Source organism: Bos indicus x Bos taurus, chromosome X (genome assembly GCF_003369695.1).
Source record: "Bos indicus x Bos taurus breed Angus x Brahman F1 hybrid chromosome X, Bos_hybrid_MaternalHap_v2.0, whole genome shotgun sequence".
Lineage (NCBI taxonomy): Eukaryota > Metazoa > Chordata > Mammalia > Artiodactyla > Bovidae > Bos > Bos indicus x Bos taurus.
The window spans coordinates 18,836,328-18,850,663 of record NC_040105.1 but is presented as its reverse complement, the minus strand read 5'-3'; the positions used below and the strand labels follow the sequence as shown (position 1 = coordinate 18,850,663).

The window sequence follows — 14,336 nt, the reverse complement described above, 5'->3', positions numbered from 1 at the left end:
CTCCCTGGACCTTTGATTCGTCAACTGTAAAATAAGGTGTTTGTACTAAATGAACCTGAAGCCCTTTCCTAGCTCTAAAAAAAATGTGATTTGAAATAGCTGCTATGATGGTGAAAAAATTATATGTGTTCAAAGAAATAAAGTTATGGAGATGGCTAACATTTTGGATAAGACTATTACAAATTTAGTAATAAATATGAATTCAATATAATTACAAGGAACACTAGTAAGACATAATAGTAAAGTATAAGATAAATCTGAAGAGTCTTGCTTTGATGCAGAAAGTCTGAGAAAGAGAATTTTCTTAGACTGCACACTGTTCTCACTGTCCATTATTAAAAAAAAATTCCACTTATTGATTCTAGTGGAGCCCATAAGTTTAATCTACAATTTGCTGTAAACACTAAAAGATGTATTACTTTGAATTTGTTCACATAGCCCTTTAACAACTTTTACTAAGCCACTGAAAAGCAAGAGTTGATCATCAAAGGAATCATTTCCTAGCTCTCATGAGTCAGTTTCTTTGATCTCAGCCCTGGCGAAGACACACTGGCTGCACTATCAAGAGCACAGTTTTCACATCAGTGCATGTCACCCATCATCAACCAGACACCTTATGACCCCACATCAAAAGACAACCGGAGCTCAACCTCTTTAGGGAGAAAAGGCTGTTTTTACAAAAGGCCACCAAAAGTGATTAAATGAAATGTTTCTAGCATCAAACATGCAAGTACACCAAAGACCAACTGCAAACATTGGCCACACCAGCCCTAGGAAAGAGCAAATCAGTAGTTAATATATTGCTTATGGAGAGAATTCTACAATATGTTGTTCTCAGACAACATCCTGAGAAAAGTCTTTCCATACCCTGGGATTCACCAGAAACCCAGGAATTCTAAATGGTAGCAATAAAAAGCTAATGATTATATAGCACTTCCTATGGGCCAGATACTGATCTTGGTGTCTGGTGGTCGAATGAGCCTGAATCATCATAAATTACATGAAAGTTTGGCCCATTCACACTAAGCACAGACTACTTGGCCAATGGTGCCATCAAAGCACTGCCTAATCAAAACGCTTTAAACTTCTGAAGAGACAGAATGCTATATACAACACAATTTGCTTAAATGATTTTGTAAACTATACTGGAAATTACTTAGGGGTCAAAAAGTTACCAACATGAATGTGGCATTTTCCTTCTCTTATCTGGAGAAAATAGGCTCAGACAATTGGGGAAAGTATGGCAGTGTCTGTCATAGGGACCGTGGTGCAGGCAAATAAAGGAGACAGCAGTCTTTGAAGCATTTCAGACTCGTGAGCCCCTCCCACTGGGACTTTACACCTCAGTACCCCTTAGTGATGTCTTAGAATAGATTGGCTTGTTCACTGTTCTGACTTCCCTTTTTTCAATTGCTAGTTCTTTCTGACTAACCTTAGAGAATGTCATGAAAAAGAAACTTGTCACCAGTAACCTGCATCTTTTAACAGGCCCTCTTCTGGAAGACAGTCCTTTAAATTCTCATCTTGCTTTCTCCTTTCACTTTTGCCTTGCTTATTAGTATCTTTTCATCTGTAACCAAAACCACATTTTTTGGTTTATATTTTTAAAAAGTTACCCTCTTAAAATCCATTGTATAAGCTTCCTCAGAATTAAGAAATTAAGGTTTATAGTCTGGCAAATCAGGATTTGAACTTACTATTGGATAGCCTTAGTACTTAATACTTTATATATTACTATTCCCTATTCTCAATGAAATCAGGTAGTAAAATCAACTTCACATACATTGGTGCCCTTGGTTCACAAAGACTGCTGAATGTTCAAGAATTTTGTATGTTGGTTATTAAACAGTGTCATTGTTAAAAAATTAAATTATATAAATTTATGCTTAAAATGCTTAAGACAAAAATAATGAATGCTCAAAACTCATCAGTTCCTAATTATCTTGCTACATTTTATCATCATCTATGATTCTGAAGTTAAGTTTAGTAGAAAGTGAAAGTGCAAGTCTCTCAGTCATGTCCGACTCTTTGCAACCCCATGGACTATACAGCCCATGGAATTCTCCAGGCAAGAATACTGGAGTGGGTAGCCTTTCCCTTCTCCAGGGGATCTTCCCAACCCAGGGATTGAACCCAGGTCTCTCACATTACAGGTGGATTCTTCACCAGTTGAGCCACAAGGGAAGCTCAACAATACTGTAGTGTATCGCCAATCCCTTCTCCAGTGGATCTTTCCAACCCAGGAATTGAACTGGGGTCTGCTGCATTGCAGGCAGATTCTTTACCAACTGAGCTACCAGGGAAGCCGAGTATAGTGGAAGTAATACATAAATGGTGTGCTTATATATAGTACTGCACATCTCTTCCCGTGCCAGCCCATGTTTAGTTGGAAATCAACCAGAGTGGAAATATTTACACCATGGAAATTAGCAAACACTACAAATCAAGGCTTTTGGTCCCTTGGCATAGTTGCTTATAACTGTTTGCCTGCACACCACTGCTCATGTATGTGATATAAGAATTAATATGAAATAATGTATAAAAGGTGCTTAAGTATATAGCTCATAATAGGTACTTAATAAATGATGGTTCTCATTAGTACTGTTATCAATCAGTGAATCAGTTGTTTATTATCTAATTCAATGCGCTGAAAGATTTCTTAGAGCATAAAAAAATTCAGTACTGTCATCTGTTTCCATAATGATATAGATCTCAACTTAATTAACGTAATAGCCTTATCTACAGCTTGTCCTAATTTTGATAAGTGATATACCTTTTACAGAAATTTTTAAAAGGTTTGTGAGTTTTAGTATAATCCATTGATTTGTCAGAGAAAGAAAGAGAGTTCCAAAAGCCTAGTATTTTGCCCAAGATTCCACAGGCCTCTAGTAGTAAAATGGTAGTAATATATGTTATCAATGTATCTTATAAAGTCTTTTGACACCTTTCATAAGTGGATGAATCATTTATTAAGGGTATGAACCAGATGGTTTATATTTTCGATATTTATGATGTCCTTGTGGAAACTAGAGACAACACATATACTAGAAGTTGAAACATAAAAGTACCATTGTAAGTAAAGAATGGCCAAGTGTTAGGAATATTATATAGTTCAACCTAATACTTTTAACATAACAAAGTGAATATTCAAATTGATATGATCTTTACTTTTCTTTCCCACTCCTGTCTTACAAACATAATCTAATTAAGATAAATTCAGTCACATACCTGTGAGCTACAGATGTTTAAATTAGGATTTGTGGAATGATTTGGCTATGAGAATTTTATGGTTTCTTTGCTAAAAAATGATACTATGCTACCATTGTACTGTTAAACATTGTGAAACAAATATCCCTAAGCTTTAAGATGAAGAAGGAAGACAAATAGTTGATACAAGTTTGTGTGGAATTTGTGTCATTTTCTGGTTTGGGTTTAAGACCAAAGAATGGCTAAATTATATGTATTAGCCTAGGCTTTAAAAAAACACTCGCCACATAAGCATTAGCTTAGAAAACCCTAAATTGCTTTAAAAATGGTCAAGCCAAAATAGAAGAAAATCCGTGGTTTTGTGCCCAATATACAATTACACAATTACAGAATTTATATGCTTGCAGTTGGATTTACAAAACCTCCTTAATGTACTAAAGTGTGGTCTAATTGCTTACTAATAAAAGGGGGGAAACACTCTCTAATTAGATAAATACCTTTTATAGCAATCTAAGTAAACACAGTCTGTTTGCCAGAGGGTAGCAAGGAGTTGGGAATGTGTGCTCAGTGCTTCTTTTCACCCTGCTGTTCCTGGTCGGGCACGGTCAGTCTGGAATGCAGGGTCCTTGCCCGGAGCTGCTCAGCATTCCTGACTAACAGCTCTAATCAGCAACTCCTTTAGTCAACAGCATTCAAGAGATGAAAGGAGGCAATAGTTTTAAATTTTTTTCCCAGATAATTGGAGTCAAAATAGTCATTGACTCTTGTTTGTTTTTCCAATATGCCCTCTGGAAATAACCTCAGGGTCAAAGTAGTTCTCAGAGTCCCTACTTGTTCCCCAAAACAGAAACTAGAGTGTTTCTGTTTTCATTAGTTTCTGCAGATCCTACTTTGTTTTTGTTGCTGCTTTTGTTTGTTTTGTTTTTTGTTTTGCTTTGGGTTATGGGCTCTTATTCTGAAAATCTTGAGAAAGCAGCTGTCCTCTTGTTAGTAAGCTGAGTTGTAGAACACTGGAAAGCGTGGTCATGGTAGTCATAAAGCCTGAGTTCTAGTCCTGGGTTATGTTACTAATTTGTTATGAAACCTTGATCACATCACTTGAATTCAGAGTACATCAGCATTCCCATCTGTAAAATAAGAAACGCTTGTATTAGCTAGAAGGCTGTGATTCTAAGGGAGAAAATGTTGAGGCTTTCTGCATCCATTTATACAGAGAAGCCTTTCTGATACCTTCAGAAAGAGAGCACCAATCTCTTCCTTTTAATTTGGTTGTCTTGTGCACACCCTTATTTTTCTATTTATCATGCACAGCTCTCTTAGCAGGGATATGAGACCCTTCAAATCAGGAACTGTAATTTAGTCAACCCTGCTGGGGATATAGACCAAGCATAAAACCACAGCCTTTATGGAAGAAAGGATGAGGCTGGTGTACTCTGAATTGCTGTGAGGCAAGAGTAACAAGGGTGTGAGCACAAGAGGAATGAGGAAGGGAACACAAATAAGTACTCTACTCTTTTGGGTGTGCTGGGCTGTATTTAGGAAATAAATTGTGGAAACACGGTAGCAAGAGAGAAGTGACTCAGAAGTCAGAGAATTCCAAGACCAGAAACTTGTTTCTTAAGAGAGTAGTGATAGTTTCCTTAAGACAATAGCAACAAAACTTAACAAAAATCAAAATAAAACAAAACCTGCAGTTTTTCTTATTGTAAAAATAATCCACACTTACTGTAGAAAATTTTGGAGGTAAAATGAGGACACTATCAACCACAATCATCAACTATTTCTTTTCAGTATTTTTTTCTAAACATCTTTTTTTGTATACATACTGTTATATTGATTAAGCAAATTTATACCTTGACTTTTCACTTAAAATGACTTGATTTAAATTCTACTTTATGAATGTACCATAATTTACTTAACAGTTCTCCTACTTTTCCCTATTTATGGTTTAGTCATTAAGTCGTGTCTGACTCTTGCAACCCCATGGACTGTAGCATGCCAAGCTCCTCTGTTAATGGGATTTCCCAGGCAAGAATACTGGAGTGGGTTGCCATTTCCTTATCCAGGGAATCTTCCCAAACCAGGAATTGAACCTGGGCCTCCTGCATTGCAGGTGGATTGTTTACTGACTGAGCTATGAGGGAAGCTCTCCCTATTTATAGTTTTTCTCTAAGAGTATTTCTGTGATGAATGTTATTATTTATTTATTTTATTGAAGTATAGTTATATTAGTTTTAGATGTACAGCATAGTGATTTGATATTTTTATAGCTTATACCCCATTTAAAGTTATTATAAAATATTGACTATATTCCCTGTGCTGTACATTATATTCTTGTATCTTATTTTATACCTAGTAGTTTGTACCTCTTAATCCCTTTCCCATCTTGCCTCTCCATCCCACCCCTCTCCCCACTGGTGACCACTAGCTTGTTCTCTATCTGAGTCTATTCTATTTCTGTTTTGTTATGTTCATTTGCTTATTTTTTTTTGTTTTACATATAAGTGAAAGCATACAGTATTTGTCTTTCTCTGTCTCACATGCTTCACTTAGCATAATACCCTCCAGATCCATGTTGTTGCAAATGGCAAAATTTCATTCTTTTTTAGTGGCTGAGTAATATTCCATTGTATGTATATGTGTTTGTGTGTAAATATATGTGTGTGTGTGTGTGTGTGTGTGTGTGTATCTCACATCTTCTTTATCCATTCAACCATGATGAACATTATTATGTGATAAATTTTCTCCAGATTTTTGGACAATTTTCTGAGAAGAGATTTCTGAAAGAGACATTGCTAGGAATAAAGATATACAAATTTTAGGAATAAAAATATAAATAAAAACACACATAAACACATGTGTTCCCAAATTATTTCCTAAGAAAGTATTATCAATTTTCACTTTCACCAGAAGGGACCATATGTATACATTACAAATAAGAGCTGTATGAAAAAAAAAAAAAAAAAGAGCTGTCTGAGGTTGAAATGCTCTATCACATTTAACTGAATTATTTTGGCCCCTATTGTAGAGGAGTTTCCTATGAGGGGAAGTGGGACTGAATGACCCAAAAGGTACCTGCCATCTACAAGAGTCACTGACTAAAATCAATTGAACTACTACCAAGAGAACTGGCTATCCAGTTCTATTGGCTCCCCAAGAAGTTAGAATCTCAGCTCGCTTAAGTCACAATGCTCGCTGCCAAGGATACAGTCCCTGTCCTTGAAGAGCTACCTGTCTAGTGGAGTGCAGGTATTAAATAATTAATTTCAATATAATGGTATCTGATAATACCTGAGACATTTTCAAGTATTATAGGGTCTCAGAAGAGGCCCTTAAGCAAAGAAAGGTGGGGAAAACATTGTAGACAAAAAGAAACAACATTATCAAATGTATGAAGGGGAAAACATGGCTTGTATGTTCTATGTGTGTGTCTACAAGTCATTAAGTTTTCTTTAAGGATAAAGTATTAAATGGAAAATGGTGTAAGCTTGTAGGATAGTCAGAGGCTAAGTCATGGAGGGCTTTATATGCCATACTGAGAAGCTTAAACTTTCTTTTATAAGCAGTGGAGAAATATTTGAGGTTTTAGAGAGAGTGATGCAGTCAGATGTCATGATAGATACTGTTTCTGACTGTGGTGGAAGAATGGATACATTTTTAATGAGGCAAGACCAGAAGCAAGGAGATCTGTTAGGAGACTTTTGTAATATCCTACTGAGGAAATGTAAAAGCTTAAATCAGGGCAATGGCAGTATGGAGGAATGGAGGGGAAGGAAAGGCTCAAAATTATGCTGGATGTCAATTGGGCAGGAGTTGATAATTGATTGAATGTGAGGGCTAATGGAAAGAAAATACTGCATAAAAATCAAGATAATAAGAATATCAAAGAATCAATGCCCAATAGGTTAACCGTAGAAGAGAGGTCCAGCCAGAAACATTACTGGCTGAAATATGCAGAATGAGTAGAAGGGGTAAGACCTAAGGGAGAACAATATGGAGGCTGCTGGAGTAATCCTTGTAATGGATGGCAGTGACTGGATTAATGCATTGCCTGTGAGGTGGAGAGAAGTAGATGGATATGAAGGATTTTAAGGAAGTGAGAATTGACAGAGCTTTTTGATGGATGGGATGTGGAGATGAAGGAGAGAGAAAATTAAAGGATGATTCCCAAGGTTTCTAACTTAGGCAACAGAGAGGATGGTGACACAATTTATTTGAGACAAGAAACTCCAGGAGAGGAGTGTGTTTGGGCTCTATTGATGAGTTTAATTATGAAAAAATTGAGCTTCAGTTCCTGTGAGACATAGCACACTAATTCATTTATTCCTTCACTCAACAAATATTTACTGAGTACCTACTATATGCCAGGTACTATGCTATATTCTGGGACTAGAGCAATGAAGACAGTCTAGTTTAAATTCAAGTAGACATGTTGATGAGCTTCCCAGGTGGCGCTACTGGTAAAGAACCTGCCTGCCAATGCAGGAGACAAAAGAGACGTGGGTTCGATCCCTGGGTCGGGAAGATCCCCTGGAGGAGGGCATGGCAACCCACTCCAGTATTCTTACGTAAAGAATCTCCTGGACAGAGGAGCCTGGTGGGCTACAGTCCATGGGGTCACAAAATGTAGGACAAGACTGAAGCAACTTAGCATGCATGCACAGACATGTTGGTATTTGAATGAAGCTAAGGATGAGTTTAAAGCTAAGTTATAGGTTTGGGACTCACTAGTGCATGAAATCATTCAGAGAGTCTCTAGAAAATGTTAATATGTGGGGCAGGGTTGAGGAAGAGGTACCAAAAAGAAAACTGAGAGGTAGTGGCCAGAGATAGGAGGGAAATCAGGAAATGTGGTATCACAGAAGCCAAGAGATAAGTCATTCAAAGATGGAGTGATGAATGTTTCTGACAGATCAGAGGAGAAAGTCACTGTCCATTGGATTTAGTGACAAGGTGCTCATTGGTGAGGTATGTGGGAATATCATCAGAATGATATGGGCAGAAACCAGTTGCTGTGGGTTTAGGAATGAATAGGAAAGGAAATGGAGATGGACTTTGTAGATAATATTTTTCCCCCAAATTTTAGCTATATAGAAAGCCCCTGAGCCAAGGCAAGAGCGTGCACAGCCTTCTGGAGCCCAAGCCTGGCAGCCATGGTGGTGGAAGGAGGAATGAAATGTGTCAAGGCCTTGCTCTATGTTCTTCTGCTGACCTGTTGCATCTGTGCAGTGGGACTGATTGCTGTGGGCTTAGGGGCCAAGCTCGACCTGAATCAGACCACTAACTGGGAGGCCACCCCTGAATCCCTGGTGCCCGTGGTCATCATCGCAATGAGTATATGCCTCTTCCTAGTGGCCTTTGTGGGCTGCTATGGGGCCTGGAAGGAAGACTACTGTCTTATGATCATGCTTGCCATCTGCTTGTCCCTAATCATGCTGGCGGAGGTGGCTGCAGTCGTTGCTGGCTATATGCTTGAAGATAAGGTGATGTCAGAATCTAATAAGGACTTCCAGCAGCAGATACAGAATTATCAAAAAAACAATCACATGTCACCGATTATGGACAGGATGCAGGAACATTTTAAGTGCTGCAGGGCAGCTAACTACACAGACTGGGAATACATCCTGCTCACGACCAAGCGAGTCCCTGGCTCCTACTGTGTCAGCATCACTAAAGGCTGTGGGATTAATTTCAGCATAAAGGAGATGCATGCTGAAAGCTGTGTGGCGAAGACGGGGGGCTGGCTGAGGAGCAAAGTGGTGATTGCAACGGGCTTGAGCATTGCCTTTATGGAGGTCCTGGTTATTGTCTTTGCCTGCTGCCTTGTGAAGGGCATCCGACGTGGCTATGATGATGTCAGGGGTCTGGTCTCTTCAGCCCGCTTAACCAGGGCAGTGGGGTAGTATACTCCAGGTTTTTCAATTAAATGGATAATTTTTTCAGACCAAAAACCGTGTTTCGACTCTAAAAGGGGAAAGTAACATCAATAATAGCTGGAAAAGGAATGTGGTGCCCCGAGTTACACAAACTGCAATGTTGAGGACACAGTCCTTTAGACTACCAAGTCTGTCTAAGATTTCTCATCCCAACTATTAATACAAGGAGTTGGGGTTCAACTACAAAGTTAGAAGAGTCCACACAAAATCACCCTCACTTCTGACACCAACTGTAACTTTGAGAGTTCCCCAAACACCTGTAAGCTTCAATAATTTATCAGAAAGATTCACAGAGCTCATTGAAACTTATTATACTCATAGTTTATTACAGGGAAAGGATACAAATTAGAACCAGCTAAATAAAGTAAATGATATGTAGGACAGAGTTTGGGAGGGTCATAGGTGAAGCCTCCATTGTTCTTAGGATGTATTACCTCCCCAGTATTAATGTGTGAAAATATGCACAGAGTACTGCCAACCTGTGAAGCTCACCCAGCTGTGCTATCAGAATTTTTATTGGAGCTTCAGTATGTAGATATGATTGATTGATTGGTCATCCATGTGGTTGAACTCTGTCTGCAGCTGTCCACTCCCAGGATATTGGGCTGATTTCACATGGTACTAGGGGCCTGCTTTGAATGACAAGGACAGTCTTATCACTTGGGAAATTCCAAGAGCTCAGAGTTTACTTCCCAGGAGCCAGGGATGTACATACTTCTTTTTGAGAAGGTCAAAGTCTTTATTATACAATGGAATCACGTGAAGATTTTTGGTTTTATAGTTATTTAGTCTTGCTTGAATGAATTAGGCTTGAGCATGTTTAAATGCTGATTAGTAATTGAGAACTTCAAGATTAAAGATAGTGGGCAGAGTTAAGATGGCAAGATTCTTGAGAAGGTAGGAAGGGATGGATTCATACAACGAGGGAACAGAGGCATTAGCCTTCTCCTACATAACAGCAGGGAAAGATGAAAGGATGAGGACTGACTTAACAAGGCATAAAAAAAGTCTTGACTAATGGCCTCTAATTTCTCTGTGAAGTAGGAGGCAAAATCATTTGTTGAGAATGATGGCCCAGGAGAAAGTCAGGAGTATGAGCAGCTGGAAATAGTTGCCATGGAGCAGGAAAACCCAGCAAGCTGGAAGACCTGAGCTAAGGGTCTCTTTGATACGTTAATATTGATGACCAGAAATTTATAGTGGCACCAATCTGCATGGTTTCAAAATAAGTACAGTGGTGCAGTTCAGGCTTAAAGGAGTCTGAGGAAGAGACTCAGAAATCAAATTTTGCAATCTTCCCAGTTTTAGGACAAGAAGAGTGAAGTCTCTAATAAAGCAAGGAGGTAGAGAGAATATCTGGAAACAAGTTAGAGGTTAACCTAAGCATGACCTAAGCACCTCCCAAAGACCCTTCCTCCAAATATCATTACCTACAGGGTTAGGGTGTCAACATGTGGATTTGGGGGACATCAATATTCAGACCATAGCAGGTATGATTATTCTCATTTTAGAGGTGAAGAAATTAAGGCTCAATATGCTTTGGTAACTTCACCCAGGTAAAAGATTCAGCAGCAGATATAGGATTTGAACCCATGTCTTAACAGGATTAATCCATAGCACCACAGAGACAGAAGGTCACTATTTACATAAGATTTCAGTTCAGAAAAACTCTTCACTGCTTTTATTTCCTATATTTAGAAATGAGTATTTTAGTTTTGTATTACTATTATTTGGGAAACAGTTGTTTATATTTTGTTTCCCTAGCTTTTAGTAAACTTCCCTTTGAAAATATTAGTCTGTCTCTTCTTTGCTGAAGTAGAAGAAAAGATGTTTTCATTTTATTCCAATTACAGGGAGAAGTGAGTGCTCAGTCACTAGCATAGCTGTCCCACTCAGCTCAGCCATCATTATTCTGAAGCTCATTATTGCTCAGACCTTGTAAGGTTTGGTTTTACTGAGGAATCCCATTCATTATTTAGGGCATGTAGCAAAAATAGATTCTGATGAGTTAAATATAGAAAGTCCAGGCCATCATCTAGATGTCAGAGTCATAAAGAAAATGACAATGATTCATAGAGTGTCAGAATAGGAAGAAATTTCAGAAACCATCCTGTTCACTTCATTTTACAGACACAAGACCTGAGACCCAGAGTGGTTAAGTAATGTTCCAGAGGTCTCACTCAGGTAGTATGATATAGACAGAGCCAAATCACCTGATTAAACTTCTTTTTTCTATCCTTAACATCACAGTGGCCAAAATTTGGTTTTGTCAGATTCCTACTCTCTGACTCAAGTCCAAAGTTCTTTTAATGTCTCTAACTTCCAAGTGGGCCACACAAATATCAGTCTCTTCTTTTGTTCTGTTGCTAGATTCAGTTCAGTTCAGTTCAATTACTCAGTCGTGTCTGACTCTTTGAGGCCCCATGGACTGCAACACCCCAGGCCTCCCTGTCCAGCACCAACTCCAGCAGCTTGCTCAAACTCATGTCCATCGAGTTGGTGATGCCATCCAACCATCTCACCCTCTGTCATCCCCTTCTCCTCCCACCTTCAATCTTTCCCAGCATCAGGGTCTTTTCCAATGAGTCAGTTCTTTGCATCAGATGGCCAAAGTATTGGAGCTTCAGCATCAGTCCTTTCAATGAACACCCAGGATTGATCTCCTTTAGGATGGACTGGTTTGATCTCCTTGCAGTGCAAGGGACTCTCAAGAGTCTTCTCCAACACCACAGTTCAAAAGCATCAATTCTTCAGGGCTCAGCTTTCTTTATAGTCCAACTCTCACATACATACATGACTACTGGAAAAACCATAACTTTGACTAGACGGACCTTTGTCGGCAAAGTAATGTCTCTGCTTTTTAAAATGCTGTCTAGGTTGCTCATCGCTTTTCTTCCAAGAAGCAAGCATGTTTTAATTTTATGGCTGCAGTCACCATCTGCAGTCATTTTAGAACCCAAGAAAATAAAGTCTCTAACTCTTTCCATTGTTTTCCCATCTATTTGCCATGAAGTGATGGGACCAGATACCGTGACTTTCATTTTTTGAATGTTGAGTTTTAAGCCAACTTTTTCACTCTCGTCTTTTCCTTTCATCAAGAGGCTCTTCAGTTCCTCTTTGCTTTCTGCCATTAGGGTGGTGTCATCTGAATATCTGAGGTTGCTAGATTAGAAACCAGGAAACTTTGAAGAAGAAGGGCAGAAGATGGGTGATAGCTCTCATGTACCTTTTCTGCCTTTTCCCTTACTCCTTTCTTTTCATTATTTTACCCCCAAAGATGTTTTCCAATGCTGGTAGAAGGGTTTATGCTTGGAGGTGTCTATCAGATATATACTGTGACAGTTTTAGAACATGGTCCCGAAATTCTTATATACTCCTCAAGAAGCAAAGTCTATATCCTGTATCCTTTAATAAGGGTTCTGTGAATGCTTGATTGCTAGAGTGTGGCAAAGGTGAGAGTGGCTCAGTTTCTGGGCCTGGGCCTTAAGAAACGGGCATGTTTTATTTTCTGTCTCTTGAGATGGTCATTCTTGAAACACAGCTACCATGTGTGAGAAAGCCAGCAACCCAAGGAGAAGCCTCAGTGAGCTATAGCTGGCGGCCATCACCACCTTGCCAGTCAGATGAGTGAGCCTCTTGTCTTCCTTGCAGAGCTCTACCCAAACTGCTGATCTGTGGATAAATAAATGGTTATTGCTGCTGCAAGCCACTAAATTTTGTTTTGTTTTGGTAGTGGTAAGGGGATTAAGTGGCAGAAAATAACTGGAACAGGTATTTCTACAAAAATGCTATATAACAAACCACCCCCTAACTCATTGGCTTTAAATAGCAGTCATTTATTCTCACAGATCTTCAGGTCACCTAGGGCAGCTCTACTCTGTGTGTGCTCATCTGGGAGGCCAGTCTGAGGGGCTATACTCTCTAGCACAAGCTCTTCTCATGAGATGGCAGGAGTCCAAGAGGAGAGTGAAAGACACAAGGCCCAAGCTCAGAACTTGCCACTGTAGCTTCTGCCAGCATACCACTGGCCAAAGCAAGTCACATGGCCAAGCCCAAAGGCAGGTGGTGAAGAAATATACTTTCTCCCTGTAATCAGAGGAGCTGTGAAGTGACACAGCAAAGAGGGGAAACAAGAAGGAGTGAAAAATTGGGAGCAATTGTGTGATCTACCATAGTGAATAGAACTCAGCAACTTTGGGCTGAAATATCTCTGTTAATTTTAAAGCATTAATAGATTGTCTGAGATCTACTACCAGGATGTTTTACTGATTTTAGAAAATTTAAGAATAAAATTAAAGTAAATTCAAGAAGAAGAAAAAAAGAATTCATATGCACATTTTTAACCTTGAGTGGGCTGAGAAAAATACTTAACTAAGAAAAAACAGCTACTAGAAAAATGCAATTGCCTTGTTTCCTGCCTAAACTGCACTGTGCAATATAATCTGGAGATAAATACTCTTTTGCCTTTGTAAATCAGATTCTCTCAAGGGAAGTGTTTACTGCATTCCCAGTAAAATCATGGGTTTCCCATGAGAATAAAAATACTATCTTTAGGGAATAGCATAAAGACTTATTATTTTTCTTTGCCTTTCTATAGCTACTGAAAATTAAATTGGGAAGCTAACTTATAGTCTTTGAATGTTTCTTTTTTAATTTAATTCTTATTTTATATTGGAGTATAGTTGATTTACCATGTTGTATTTGTTTCAGGTGTACAGCAAAGTGAATCAGTTACACATATATGTATATCCATTCTTTTTCAGATTCTTTTCCCATATAGGTTATTACAGAGTACTGACTAGAGTCCCCCGTGCTATACAGTGGACCCTTGTTGATTATCTATTTTATATATAGTAGTATATTACTAATCCCAAACTCCTAATTTATCCCTACCCCTACCTTTCCCCTTTGATAACCAAAAGTTTGTTTTTTAAGTCTACGAATCTGTTTCTGTTTTATAAATAAGTTCATTTATATAATTTTTTTTGGTTCCACATGTAAGTGATATCATATATTTGACTTTGACTTAACTTCACTCAGTATGATAATCTTTAGGTCTATCCATGTTGCTGCAGATGGCATTATTTCATTCTTTTTATGGCTGAGTAATATTCTATTGTGTATATATATATATATATATATATATATATACACACACCACATTTTCTTTATTCACTCATCTGTTGATGGTCA

The 14,336-nt window shown here is 38.5% G+C and overlaps 1 protein-coding gene across 1 annotated transcript; it reads left to right on the top strand.

Moving 5' to 3' along the window:
• Positions 1 to 8,360: 8,360 nt before the first annotated feature.
• Positions 8,361 to 9,110, top strand: LOC113887574 (CD63 antigen-like). The gene has a single exon (XM_027534757.1). It carries the CDS (start codon positions 8,361 to 8,363, stop codon positions 9,108 to 9,110), a length of 750 nt encoding a protein of 249 aa, XP_027390558.1.
• The last annotated feature ends 5,226 nt before the right edge of the window (positions 9,111 to 14,336 follow it).